The sequence below is a fragment of the Pituophis catenifer genome, unplaced genomic scaffold (genome assembly GCF_029215685.1).
Source record: "Pituophis catenifer annectens isolate HBS135680 unplaced genomic scaffold, rPitCat1.0.hap2 SCAF_14, whole genome shotgun sequence".
Taxonomy (NCBI): Eukaryota; Metazoa; Chordata; class Lepidosauria; order Squamata; family Colubridae; genus Pituophis; species Pituophis catenifer.
In genome coordinates, this window is record NW_027256894.1 from 4,494,234 (window position 1) to 4,506,757 (window position 12,524).

General features: G+C 45.8%; 1 protein-coding gene across 1 annotated transcript in view; it reads right to left on the bottom strand.

Moving 5' to 3' along the window:
- Positions 1-2,289: 2,289 nt before the first annotated feature.
- Positions 2,290-12,524, bottom strand: part of HACD3 (3-hydroxyacyl-CoA dehydratase 3) — a 31,609-nt gene continuing 21,374 nt past the window's right edge. The window contains exons 7-11 of the mRNA XM_070953803.1: positions 11,686-11,813; positions 10,370-10,482; positions 8,570-8,676; positions 5,584-5,715; positions 2,290-3,507 (exon numbers count right to left, since the gene is read on the bottom strand). Of these exons, the coding sequence (XP_070809904.1) occupies positions 3,431-3,507; positions 5,584-5,715; positions 8,570-8,676; positions 10,370-10,482; positions 11,686-11,813 (557 nt within the window). The 3' untranslated portion in view covers positions 2,290-3,430. The remainder of the gene's footprint in view (positions 3,508-5,583; positions 5,716-8,569; positions 8,677-10,369; positions 10,483-11,685; positions 11,814-12,524) is intronic.

Sequence of the window (12,524 nt, forward strand, 5' to 3'; positions counted from 1 at the left end):
TGACAGATTAAAAACATGATGTCCTTCTCAAAGCTTTTTTTTTTTTTTCTTTTGGAGCATTGAAGGATGCCTAGAATGGAATCTAATCGGAGGAAACTGAAGCCATATCTTGATTTTAAAATATATTTACTTCTACTGAGTATCAGGGTCCTGGTTGATGGGTTTTTGAACAAACCAGAGCATTAGCTCACCTAGTTTATTTCAGCCCTTTGAGGTAGATCAGACTAGGAAACTGAAGTCGTGACTGCTAATGCTATCTTTATTTGGTTTTGGTAACAGAATCTTGGAAGTGTCACTGCTGTGTGTGTGTGTCCGTCGTCCCCCCGTTTATCTTTGTGAGAACTGAAGAGGGGGTTATGTCTGAGACACTTTCTCAAATTATCCCAAAGGTGCTTTTTCCAAAAGGCAACAAAAGGACTTTTTTTTTCTTTGAGAAAAGCTAATTGATGCAGAATGGAAGGATTCCTTTTTTTTTTTCAGTCATCTGGTTGTTTTAGTTTTCTGAGATGAGTTGAGGTTACTTGGGAGTTTATCCAGTTCCACTAGAACCGAAGAAGCTTCTTAGGTGAAAAGTGAAATGTTTTCAAAGAAAAAAAATGAAGGAAGTCCAGCTGCCTTTTGGAAAAAGCACCTTTTAGGGTACCCAGACTCCAATTTCATTTATCTGACATTGCCTCGCTTCCTCCTGTTCAAGGTTATTTCTACTGCCTTTTAGTTCAACTGTTACATTTGAGGTAGAGCGTAAGATTATTTTTACACTGCATATATCCTGCTTTGAACCTATACCTGTGAATCCTTTTAAGTTATATGGACAACCAGTGACTTAAAGCTAATGCACAAGGTACAGCCATCTAAAAAACAGAAAGCTCAAATTCGTTCCTTTCTGTCATGATAGAAGGTTTGAGACCCATAGAGTCACACCTGTCTACCCTACAATTGAAAACTCCCAGTAAGGAGGAATCTGGTCATGCTATCTCTTTGGATGGTCCATATATGGGTAATTCTTGATTTACAAGCCCAATTGGGACCAGGATTTCTGTTACTAAGCAAGGCGGTTAAGGGAGTCCCTTCCAATTTTATGGTCTTTTTGCCATGGCTGCTAAGCAAATTGTTGCAGTTGTTAAGTGAATTGTGAGGTTGTTAAGCGAATCCAGCTTCCGGCATTGACTTTACATGTCAGAAGCAGGCCTGGAAGGTCACACGTGGCAATCCTATGAGCCACGTAATGCTGCATCTGTGGTAAATACATGCCTGTTACCAAACTGCCAAGTTTTCATCAAGTGGCCATGGAATGCTGTGATGGTCATACGGACCGTTTGCAAGTCCCTTTTCTTAATGTCATTGTTAAGTTTGAGCAGTCACTAAATGAACAGTAGTAAGTTGAGTGGAACTACTGTGTTTTCCCAAAAATAAGACCCTGTCTTATATATTTTTTTTGCCACCAAAAAAGGCATCAGGTCTTATTTTGGGGGGATGTCATCCATTGAGACTTCACTTGTGTGCATCGCCCCCAGCCTCCTTTTCGCTATCAGAGGCCTTCAGGAACTTCTTTCTCTGTGGCCGGCAAGGTTTTTCTGGAGGCCTCTGCAGCCAATATCAGAGCTCCGGATCGATGAAGGCTGCAGAGGCCTTCAGGAAAGCCTTGCCGGCTGCAGAAGAAATGGGCCAGTGAGGCAGGTGTCGGGGTGTGCGAAGTCTGGCTGTAACTGTCCGAAGGCAAGTAGCAAGGCAGCTCCACTCCACCCCCATCCCCACCTTAGCTTAATTTTTACCTGTGCAGCCTGAAGTGGGTGGGGTCTTAATTAGGGCTTATTTTGGGGATAGGACTTATATTGGGCGCACGTGTAAAAATCAAGCTACGATTTCATTTCGGGGTAGGTCGTATTTTCAGAGAAACACGGTAATTCCTCCTGTAAGAATTACTGGGCTGGACACACCATCTCAACAGCCTTATTGTCCTCTCTCTCCATGGCTTTTGGTGCACACAGTTGAGATGGTTATCCAAGTCAAGAATCCTGGTTTAATAGACCGGGCAGCTGTCCTGGGGTTTGCTGGTTAAACTAAGCTGAAAAGCTGCTGGATGACTGCCTCCACCAGCCTGGAACGGCTCTTTGGTCTTAAAAAGATTTGCCACGTCTCCAAATGCAGCAATTGCACAGATGTTTAAGCACATCTGTAGCCAGGCGAAGGAATGAAATCTTTCCCGCATGGGCAATATAATAATTGAGTATTGATCTGTCCTGCTACCTACTGCAAAGCCAGAGATGCAGAAACAAGACGGATGTTTTTAGAAGGATTTATTATTAGAAATATGCCTTTGATTTGCCTTGTCCATAACAAAGTGCCTGCACTGTAAACTGTTAAACTAACTCCCCACCTCTGAATACGTTAATAGCCCTCTTTGCGGGATACCACCGGGGAGGGGGGGGGAACCCTGCTGAAAATGTAAGAGGGGTGAAAAATGTTAAATGCCACCACCAAATGCTCTCGCTGCTCAGAAGGAAAATTAGCATCAAGACAGCAGCCTTGGTCCAAAACCCATTTGCCCAATTGGAGAAACGAAAAAAACTCCACACAGCCTCGAGAATGCAAAGCTTGCCTTCCGATTGCTGTGAGTGACTCACACCCAAACAGATGCAGTTTCTCCATCTTTCCTTCCCTTAATGTCCGAATGGCACCTTTCCTCGAATCTAGCACTGTAGATTCAGCTTGTTGGGAAGTTGACACAGTCAGTATTCTTTAACCAAAAACCAGCATTTTCAAGCCTACGAGGATTTGAACCAGCTCTGTTCTTTACTACCAGGAAGCCTCTGCTCCCTGGGGTTTTCCTGCAGAGGCCTGCTCTTATTTTAAATCTGATTTGAGTTTTTATTACTTGTAGGTCAGGAAGTTTACAGACGATAAAGAATCCAATACAAGAATGCCACTAGGAAGAAGTAAGCAATGAATTTGCCCTCTCCAGATTTAGTCATTTTTACTGTCGGGGTGAGGAAAAAAGTAAAATTGATCCTAACAAACCACTCGCTCCTTTAAAGCCACAGGAAAGTTACTCACGGCTCAGACTTAACTATGTTTCTAGGTTGTTTAGATCCTTGTCAGGTTGGTGTTTGGGAAACCCTTTTCTGCATCTCTCGGGCAGCAGAGTTTTTATGCTTTTTTCCCCCCTTTTCACTCAAGGCTCCAGGTCTATTTCATAGGAAAGAGGTTTTTAGCATGGATCCCCCGTTTAGCTTCCCCGAGAAGGGAGTGAGGTGCAAAGGAAAATGTTAGCTGGACGGCTCTACTTTCTGGTCTCAGGCAAGGAAGACGTGTGTCATCACGACTACAAAATTAGTTTTCGGGTTAATGGGGCAAGGAAAAGGGTTTGGAAGCCCACCCACCCCCTGCACCCATTTTTGAGGAAGATTAGGAAAAAAAAAAGAGACTCCAATTAGTGCATTTTCCTCTTTTTGGGTCCAAGGCGCTGCCGCCGTTGCTTGTAGAGGTGACGGAAAAGGATAAACGGTGCTGAAAGAAAAAAAAATGGAGGAAGGATGAGTTTTCGTTCTTGAGATCAGAAACTCTAACAGAAATCAAGGAACCATCCAGGCAGGACTTCTCAACCTTGGGGACTTTTAAGAGCCTTGGTAGTACAAGGGTTTAAGGCACCCTGTTATTAAGCTGCTTAAGACCAGCTGCCTGCAATTACTGCAGGGTTCGAATCTCGCCAAGGCTCAAGGTTGACTCAGCCTTCCATCCTTTCTAAGGTAAGTGAAATGAGGACCCAGTTTGTGGGGGCAATAAGCTGACTTTGTATAAAATATACAAAAGGATGAAGGCTATTGCTTAACGCATTGTAAGCCGCCCTGAGTCTTCGGAGAAGGGCGGCATATAAATCAAATTAAAAGAAAAGAAAAAGAAAAAGAAAAAGAAAGATGGGTGAACTTCAACTTCCAGAATTCCTCAGTTAGCATGGGGAACCATCCAGGCAGGGCTTCTCAACCTTTGGGACTTTAAGATGGGTGAACTTCAACTCCCAGAATTCTGCAGCCAGCATGGCTGACTGGAGAATTCTGGGAGTTGAAGTCCACTCATCTTAAAGTCCCAAAGGTTGAGAAATAGTGGGGAAGTCTATGAGGATAATAGACTTTCCTAAAGCTTGCTAAAAGATAAAGGTTCCCCTCGCACATATGTGCTAGTAGCCGTTCCCGACTCTAGGGGGCGGTGCTCATCTCCATTTCAAAGCCGAAGAGCCAGCGCTGTCTGATGACGATCCCATGGTCATGTGGCCAGTATGGCTAGCCATGTAGCTAAAGCTTGCTACAGAAGAGAAATTAATCTTGGTCACATCTTTAACAACTAATCTCCTTCCATGCTGCATCATGGCCTGTCAACTGATTTGCTATCTCCCATACTTTTATGAGCTCCTCGCATGGCCGGTGGTTGCTCGGCATCTTGGTTGTCTTCCTGGCCAACAGAGGTCAGGTAAAGGAGGGTGGGAATTGTGTAGATCTCACCAGCAAAACAAAACAGACAAGGAAAACTCTGGATACGAGACCCTCCCTGACCAGCCTGGCTTCTGTCCCAGCCCATAAGAGGGGTAACAGTGGCCAGAACATCTGTCCAAGGACTCCTCTCATGTGAACCCACCAGATGTCAAGGCAACGGCAATAAGGTGGAGTTCAAGATTTGCATCTCAGGATTTTATGATGCAGATGATCCTTATCAAAGATCTTCAGATCTTTGTTGGTTAGACCAGGGGTCTCCAACTTTGGCAACTTGAAGACTTGTGGACTTCAACTCCCAGAATTCCTCAGCCAGCTTTGCTTGTGTCTTCAACTCCCAGAATTAATGTTCTAAGTTCAAGATATACTACCGATATACCTTGTGTGTGTGGTATATAAGCTTTTTCTGGGGGGGACGGGGAAGCGGGGGATCGGGGGGAAACAGGACAGACGCCTCCTGCAATACCCTGCCGGTCAAAACAGGGCACGCGGAGGCCTTGTGAGGCCCCTGCACGGCCAGTTTTCAGCCTCCATGGCCTCCTGCTGTCAACTCGTAAAGCATCCCTAGCCTGCTCTCAAATTGCCATAGGCCAGGGGGGGATGGGAAACCGGAGAAACGCTCTCTCAAGGCTGTATCCCAGGGTTACCTACAGCAGCCAGAGGGGAGTGACTTCTACAACCCGCAAAATTGTTCCCTTGGCGAATGTGTTTGATGACACACCCTGGGGGGAGGGGGGAAAACAGGAACATAATTGGGGCGAAAATTATGTAGGGTCAGAGCTGGCTTCACTTGGGAACTGCCGACATTAAGCTCCTAATAAATAACTGGATTTCTTTTGAAGCTTGGCTTGAGGCTCATGATTTAATTAGGGCATCTGTCAGAACCCTGACATCTGCAGCACTCTGCTAGCCAAAAATAGGGAGGACGAGGAGACCGAGCCCACCCGCAGCCCATTTTGACCGGCAGAGGCACTACGGACTGGGCCTTTGATATTTCCAGGCTGGCCCCACGGGCCAGATTTAAGCACCGGATCTGGCCCACGGGCCTTGAGTTTGACACCCCTGGAATAGATGATATCCCTGCCAATTGAAAACTCACCTAAGAACAAGAAGATGAGATGGAGCTGCAGAAAGACAGAAAACGGGACGGTGATGGTCAGTGGATAATTGATGGTGAAGCTGAATTTTCCAGTGCTGTTGAAGATAGGAATGGCCTGGATCACGGCTACAGCTAAAAGCAGAAAGGAAAGGTTAAAAGGCCTTTTGGGGAAGAGCAGCATACAATGATAGAAACTGAGCTAAGCTTCGGAGGCCAGACAAAATTAGATTAGATTAACAGAGTTGTAAGGGACCTTGGAGCAGAGGTGGGTTTCAGCAGGTTCTGACCGGTTCTGGAGAACCGGTAGTGGAAATTTTGAGTAGTTCGGAGAACCGGTAGTAAAAATGCTGACTGGCCCTGCCCCCTATCTATTCTCTGCCTCCCGAGTCCCAGTTGATCAAGAGGAAATGGGGATTTTGCAGTAACCTTTCCCTGGAGTGGGGTGGGAATGGAGATTTTACAGTATCCTTTCCTGCCACGCCCACCAAGCCATGCCCAAAGAACCAGTAGTAAAAAATTTTGAAACCCACCACTGCCTTGGAGGTCATCTAGTCCAACGCACCACCCGACCAGGAGACCCTACACCATTCTGGACAGATGGCAGTCCAGTCTCTTCTTGAAAGCCTCCAGTGATGAAGCTCCCACAACTTCCGAAGGCAACTTCTGTTCCATGGGTTGATTGTTCTCACTGTCATAAAATTTCTTATTTCTAGGTTGACTCTCTCCTTGATCACTTTCCATCCATTCTTCCTTGTCTGGCCTTCAGGTGCGTTGGAAAGACAAGGTGGAGTAGATGCTTTCCAGGCAACATGACCTCAAGAGAAAGCTGCCTAAAACAAGATCAACTGAAATGCAACCTTCCAGTTTTGGCTAACTGTCCACCCTGGGATTTTTGAGTGGTCTCCCCTCTGAGGATCCATCATCCCAGCCTTCTCCAACATCAGAGCCCAGACAAGGCAGACCAGTTGCTGTCAAGTCAACACATCCTCAAGATTGTGGGATTTCTGAGTGGTCTCCCATTCATCAGCCCAGCCGTTTTGCGCTTCAGAGGTTGGGCAAGGCAGGGCAGGGGCTGCCAAGCCAACCTCCCCACAAGCTACAGTTCGTCCTTAACTTTTGACCACAATTGGGATTAGAGTTTCCACTGCTAATCAAGTTGGCTGTTAAGTGAACCATGGCTGATTTTACAACCTCCCTTGCCAAGGCTAAATGAATCATTGTTGTTAAGTGAATCACAGCAAATCTGATTTCCCCCTTTGACTTGGAAGCCAGTTGGGAAGGTCACAAACAGTGATCAACCAACACCCGGGATCAGTGGTGGGTTTCAAATTTTTTTTACTACCGGTTCTGTGGGTGTGGCTTGGTGGGCGTGGCATAGCTTGATGGGCGGGGCAGGGGAAGGATACTGTAAAATCTCCATTCCCTCCCCACTCCAGGGGAAGGTTACTGCAAAATCCCCATTCCCTCCCCACTCCAGGGGAAGGATACTGCAAAATCCCCATTTCCTTCCCACTCCAGGGGAAGGATACTGTAAAATCTCCATTCCCTCCCCACTCCAGGGGAAGGATACTGCAAAATCCCCATTCCCTCCCCACTCCAGGGGAAGGATACTGCAAAATCCCCATTTCCTCCCCACTCCAGGGGAAGGATACTGTAAAATCCCCATTTCCTCCCCACTCCAGGGGAAGGATACTGCAAAATCCCCATTTCCTCCCCACTCCAGGGGAAGGTTACTGCAAAAGCCCCATTCCCTCCCCACTCCAGGGGAAGGTTACTGCAAAAGCCCCATTTCTTCCCGATCAGTTGGGACTTGGGAGGCAGAGAATAGATGGGAATGGGGCCAGTCAGAGGTAGTATTTACCGATTCTCCGAACTACTCAAAATTTCCTCTACCGGTTCTCCAGATCTGGTCAGAACCTGCTGAAACCCACCTCTGCCCGGGATGCACAAACCATCCTAAATATACGCGAGATACCAGGTGCCAGAATTCTCATCATGAGACCTTGGGGATGTTGCAATGGTCGTAAGTGCGAGGAACAGTTGCAAGTCTCTTTTTCCAGTGCCGTTATAACTTTGAGCGGCTGCTTAACGAATGGTTGCAAGTCAAGGACTATCTGTGCTTGTATTTCGGGAGAGAAAGAGGAACAATACAGGTAGTCCTTGAATTACGACCACAATTGAGCCCAACATTTCTGTTGCTAAGCAAAACGTTTAAGTGAGTTTCGCCCCATTTTACGACCTTTCTTGCCACAGTTGTTAAGTGAATCACTGCGGTTGATAAGTTAGTAACCCAGTCGTTAATTGAATCTGGTTTCCTCATTGACTTTGCTCATCAGAAGGTCGCAAAAGGGGATCAAGTGACCCCGGGACACTGCGACCGTCATAAATATGAGGCAGTTACCAAGCTTGTCTGAATTTTGATCATGTGATCATGGGGGTGCTGCAAAGATCATAACTGTGAAAAATGGTCCTAAGTCACTTTTTTTCGGTGCCGTTGTAACTTTGAACGGTCACTAAATGAGCCATTGTAAGTCAAGGACTACCTGTATTCCAAGTGTGGTCTCACCAAGGCAGTATATCCACCAGGGGTAAGCTTCAAAAATTTTAGCAAGGGGTTCTCTGTCCGGCTGCTGGGTGGGTGTGGCTATGGTGGGCGTGGCCTAATCGGCCTCCTGCACCAGGGTGGGGGTGGGTGGGTGGCATTTTTGCCCTCCCCAGGCTCCAGAGGCTTTTCTCGAGCCTCCGGGAGGGCGAAAACGGCCTTCCCAAACTCCGGAGGTTTTTCGTCCTCTTTGAGCCTCAGGGCGCACCCTACACTTACCTGCATCCAAAACGGGCCGCGTGGGGATTCCTGGGAGGGGAGGGGCCAGGAGTGGGATTTGGGGGCTCTCCGAACTGCACAGAATCTTAGCTAGAGGTTCTCCCGAATCCCTGCGAATCCCCAGCAGCCCCACCCTTGTTATCCACTCATATTTTTCCCACATACCTTCTGCCAACATTCCCAGTGGATAGAGAGGCATCCATATGGTGTATCGAAGCCAAGTAAGAATTTTCCATTCTATATCAATGCTGGAAAGCAAATAGAAGGGATACCTAGAAGGAAACAAACCACCATCAAGTCATCTCTTATCGCTCACCTGGTTGGTGCAAGGCTGCAGGAGAAGGAAATGGGAGTGGATTAGCAACAACCACACCCTACATCTCATTGCTCAGCACACTGAAAGTGTTAGATGTTCCTTAGTAAACCTCATGTGTATTTTATACTGGCCTTAAAAATCAAGATTAAAAAGTTCACCTGACCAAATCAAGGTAAGACAAGCCAGAGATAGGTAAATTGACTGCTCTAAATTGAAGAAAAAAAAATCACAATTACTGTATTTTTCGGAGTATATTTTCACCCCAAAAAAGAGGGTGAAAATTTGGGTGCGTTTTATACTCTGAATGTAGACCCGCCCAGCCTCTCAAACATTTCAGAGACTGAAAAAAGCCTCTGAAAGAAGCTTCAGAAAAATAGCCTCCGAAACAGAGCTTCAGAAAAAAAAAGCCTTTTTTTCTGAAGCTCTGTTTCAGAGGCTTTCAGAGGCAGAAAAAAAAAAAGCAAAAAAAAAAAAAAAAGCAAGGCACAGAGCTCACAACCTGTTGCTAAAATTCACCTCTGTGAACAGCTGATTGGGGGTATTTCGGGAGGCTTATCCACCTGCCAATCAGCTTTTTTCTTATTTTCTTATTTTCTTTCCCCAAAACTAAGGTGCATTTTATACTCCGGTGCGTCTTATACTCCGAAAAATACGGTACTTTTGTTTCTACTTGGAAACTGCTTCTGGACTTTGTATTTGAGGTGCAAAAAATTAAACTTTTGATTTTGGGCTTTACTGATTACAGCAGTTACTGAAGAATGGAAGGGACCTTGTAGGTCATCTAGTCCAACCCCCACACCCTACATCATTTCTGACAGATGGCTGTCCAGTCTCTTCTTGAACCTCCAGTGATGAAGCTCCCACAACTTCTGAAGGCAACTTCTGTTCCATGGGTTGATTGTTCTCACTTAGATAAGTTTGTTGTTATAGAATTGGCTAGTTTATACTATTATGTAAAAGTGAAAAGATGAGGTTTGATGTTATTATCTTATTTTACTACATCAAAGGGAGACCGATATCATCACCTTCTTTTTCTTTTATACTCTTCCTCTCTTCTTCCCTTATTTTCCTACTATTTTCTTTTGCGTTTTATATTATAAACTAATAAAAAAAGGGGGGGAGATAAGTAGAAGCAATGCTACCTGTTCACCAGAAAAAAGGGCAATATTCTAAAAATATAGAGTTTTATTCTCCTGATCACAGAGGTTTAAAAGCAGAGGTTTTCTTAGAGATGCTGGGGATTAAACTACCGACCTCTAGAAGGTATAATTTGTAGCTCAGGGTTGGAGGAGCCTTGATGCTTTCTGAGCTGGTTTGTTTTCTTGAAGACTTTTCATTACCCAACTAGCTAGCAAATGCCATCTCCTTCTAGCACTGATGATGCTACTTAGTTGGGTAATGAAACATCTGCAAGAAAACCGGGCACCAAGGACTCCATGCTACCCACCTCTGTTTGCAACCAGTAAGAGGTGAAGCAATTGCAAGTGAGAGGTGCAAATGAAAATACAATGGTTAAGCTAAAGTTTCACAGAAAAGTTGTGGGCGGGGGGGTGGAGGTACCCCAAGATGATAATGGAGAGATGGCAACAGGCAAGAATCTTGCAAAGGATTTCAGGTACAACGGCCCCCTTCCTTTCCACCCCAAATACCTGATGATCTCAACCGTGCTCCAGATGTAGAAGATGAAGAAGACGACTGCTTTGCTCTGCATTTCTTCCACGCTTCCAAGAACTACAAACAATATAAAATTCCTCCCAAAGATCTGGAAAGGGGCCAAAAGAGAGATGCAGAGAGGTCAGTAATGGGAGGAAGGTTTAGCCCTTCCGAGATCAGATGCTTCAAATATACACTGCGAACAAGGAACAAATCCCAGTGAGATTCAGCCAAGCTTTTCGCAAGCTGCTGTCTTCAGAAGTTAGAATTCCAATGTCTTAGAATTCCCACCTATTTTAGGGATTGGGGAAGCAGGTATGTTCCTTTTCCCACCATGCAGAAGAGCTGTTGTGGGAATGATGGGGAAGAAGACCTGCGTTGCTAACCCATTCAGCTTCTGTCCCAGAAAACTAGACACGCGAGCTGAGCTCCGGTGCGCATGCGTGCGCCGGCCAACTGATTTTCAGGCCTTCTGGTCCCACCAGAAGTCGGGAAACACGCTGTTTCTGGCCTCTGGAGGGTCTCCGGGTGGGGTGGGGGGGTGAGGAAGGGCCGTTTTTCGCTCTCCCCAGGCTCCAGAGGCTTTCTAGGAGCCTGGGGAGGGTGAAAATGGCTTTCCTCACCCCCTCCCAGAAAAAATGCTTTTAAAAGTAAAAAAAATAAAAAGGCTCTGATGATCATGTGGCTCAGGTGGGCATTGGGGGGGGGAGCAGGGATTTTTGCTACCAGTTCTCCAAACCACCCGCCACCATCGCTACTGGATCGGGTAATCTGGTCCAAACCGGGAGCATTTCGCTCCGGGTTCAGATTCTTGTAGAGAACACAAGTTTGCAATAAACCTTTCATTTGAACTGCCTGGGCTTCCTAATTTTCCCATGTTTGACAGGAATTCTGGAAGTCCACCCACCCACCTTAAGGTAGAACTAGAATTCACCACCTCCTGGAGATTGGCCCAAAGTCATCCAACAGCTTTCCTGCCTAAGGGAGGACTAGAACTCACAGCTTTAAGGTTTCCAGTCTGATATTTTAAACTCTAATTTCCTCTAATGAAGCATCAAAGGCAGGAAGCTTTTGGAGAGCTCTCAGCCTATATATCAAAACTTTGCACATCATTAGATGCCCAAGACTCAGTCAAGAGAATTACTAGCCAGCAGAATGATGTAGTATACAATCCTTTGTCATTTCTACTCTAAGACAGAAAGTATTAAAGAGATATCTTTCATTGATCTCTTGCACTGACAAAACAAACCTTCAGCCAGCCCCATAAAAATGAGTTTTTAATGCTTTCCAAAGTGGTTTGCAAAGGGATTACCTGGATACAAACAGGAGCTAAAGGAGCTTTGACGAGGCCTATCAAGGCATTGACAATCTCCATCAAGGCAAACATCTGGCAGAAGTACATCATGTCCCCACTCATGTGGAAAGTATCTGAGAAAGAGTCTGCAAGAACATAAGATAAAGTACCTGTAATTGGACTGTGAAGGAAGGAGATCTACTAAACGCAAAGGGAATCAGGAATACATTTCAGAGCGATTTTAGGCATCTTGCAAAAGATAAAACTGCTGCAACTATTTCCATGGACTGTGAAGCACTTGTTTCAAATGTTTTGTACAATCCTACCCAACTAACATGGCCTACATTACATCGAAGATAGAATCATAGGGCTGGAAGAGACCTTGGAGTTCTTCTAGTCTAACCTGCTACTCAAGGCAGGAGATTTACACCATCCTGGTGAGAAATAGACTGCTTGCCCAGTCTATTTTTGAAAATTTCCAGTGATGGAGCACCCACAACTCCGGGAGGCAAGCTGTTCCATTGATTCTTTGCGCTGTTAAGAAAATTTCTCCTTAGTTCTAGATTGGATCTCTCTAGAATGATCTTCTGCCCATCACTTCTTGTCCTGCCTTCAGGTGCTTTGGAGAATAAGTCAGTCCCCTCTTCTCTGTCACAGCCCCTCAGGTATTGGAAGGAAGTTATCATGACCTTTCTAATCCTTCCCTTCGATAGGCTAGACCACGGCTGTCAAACTCCCGGCCTGCAGGCCAGATGTGTCACGTGCTGGCCACGCCCATGACCGGTTTGGCGAAGGGGGTGGGGAAGTCCCGATATGTCACGTGACGTTGCCGTGACGATGTGAGTTTGGACACCACT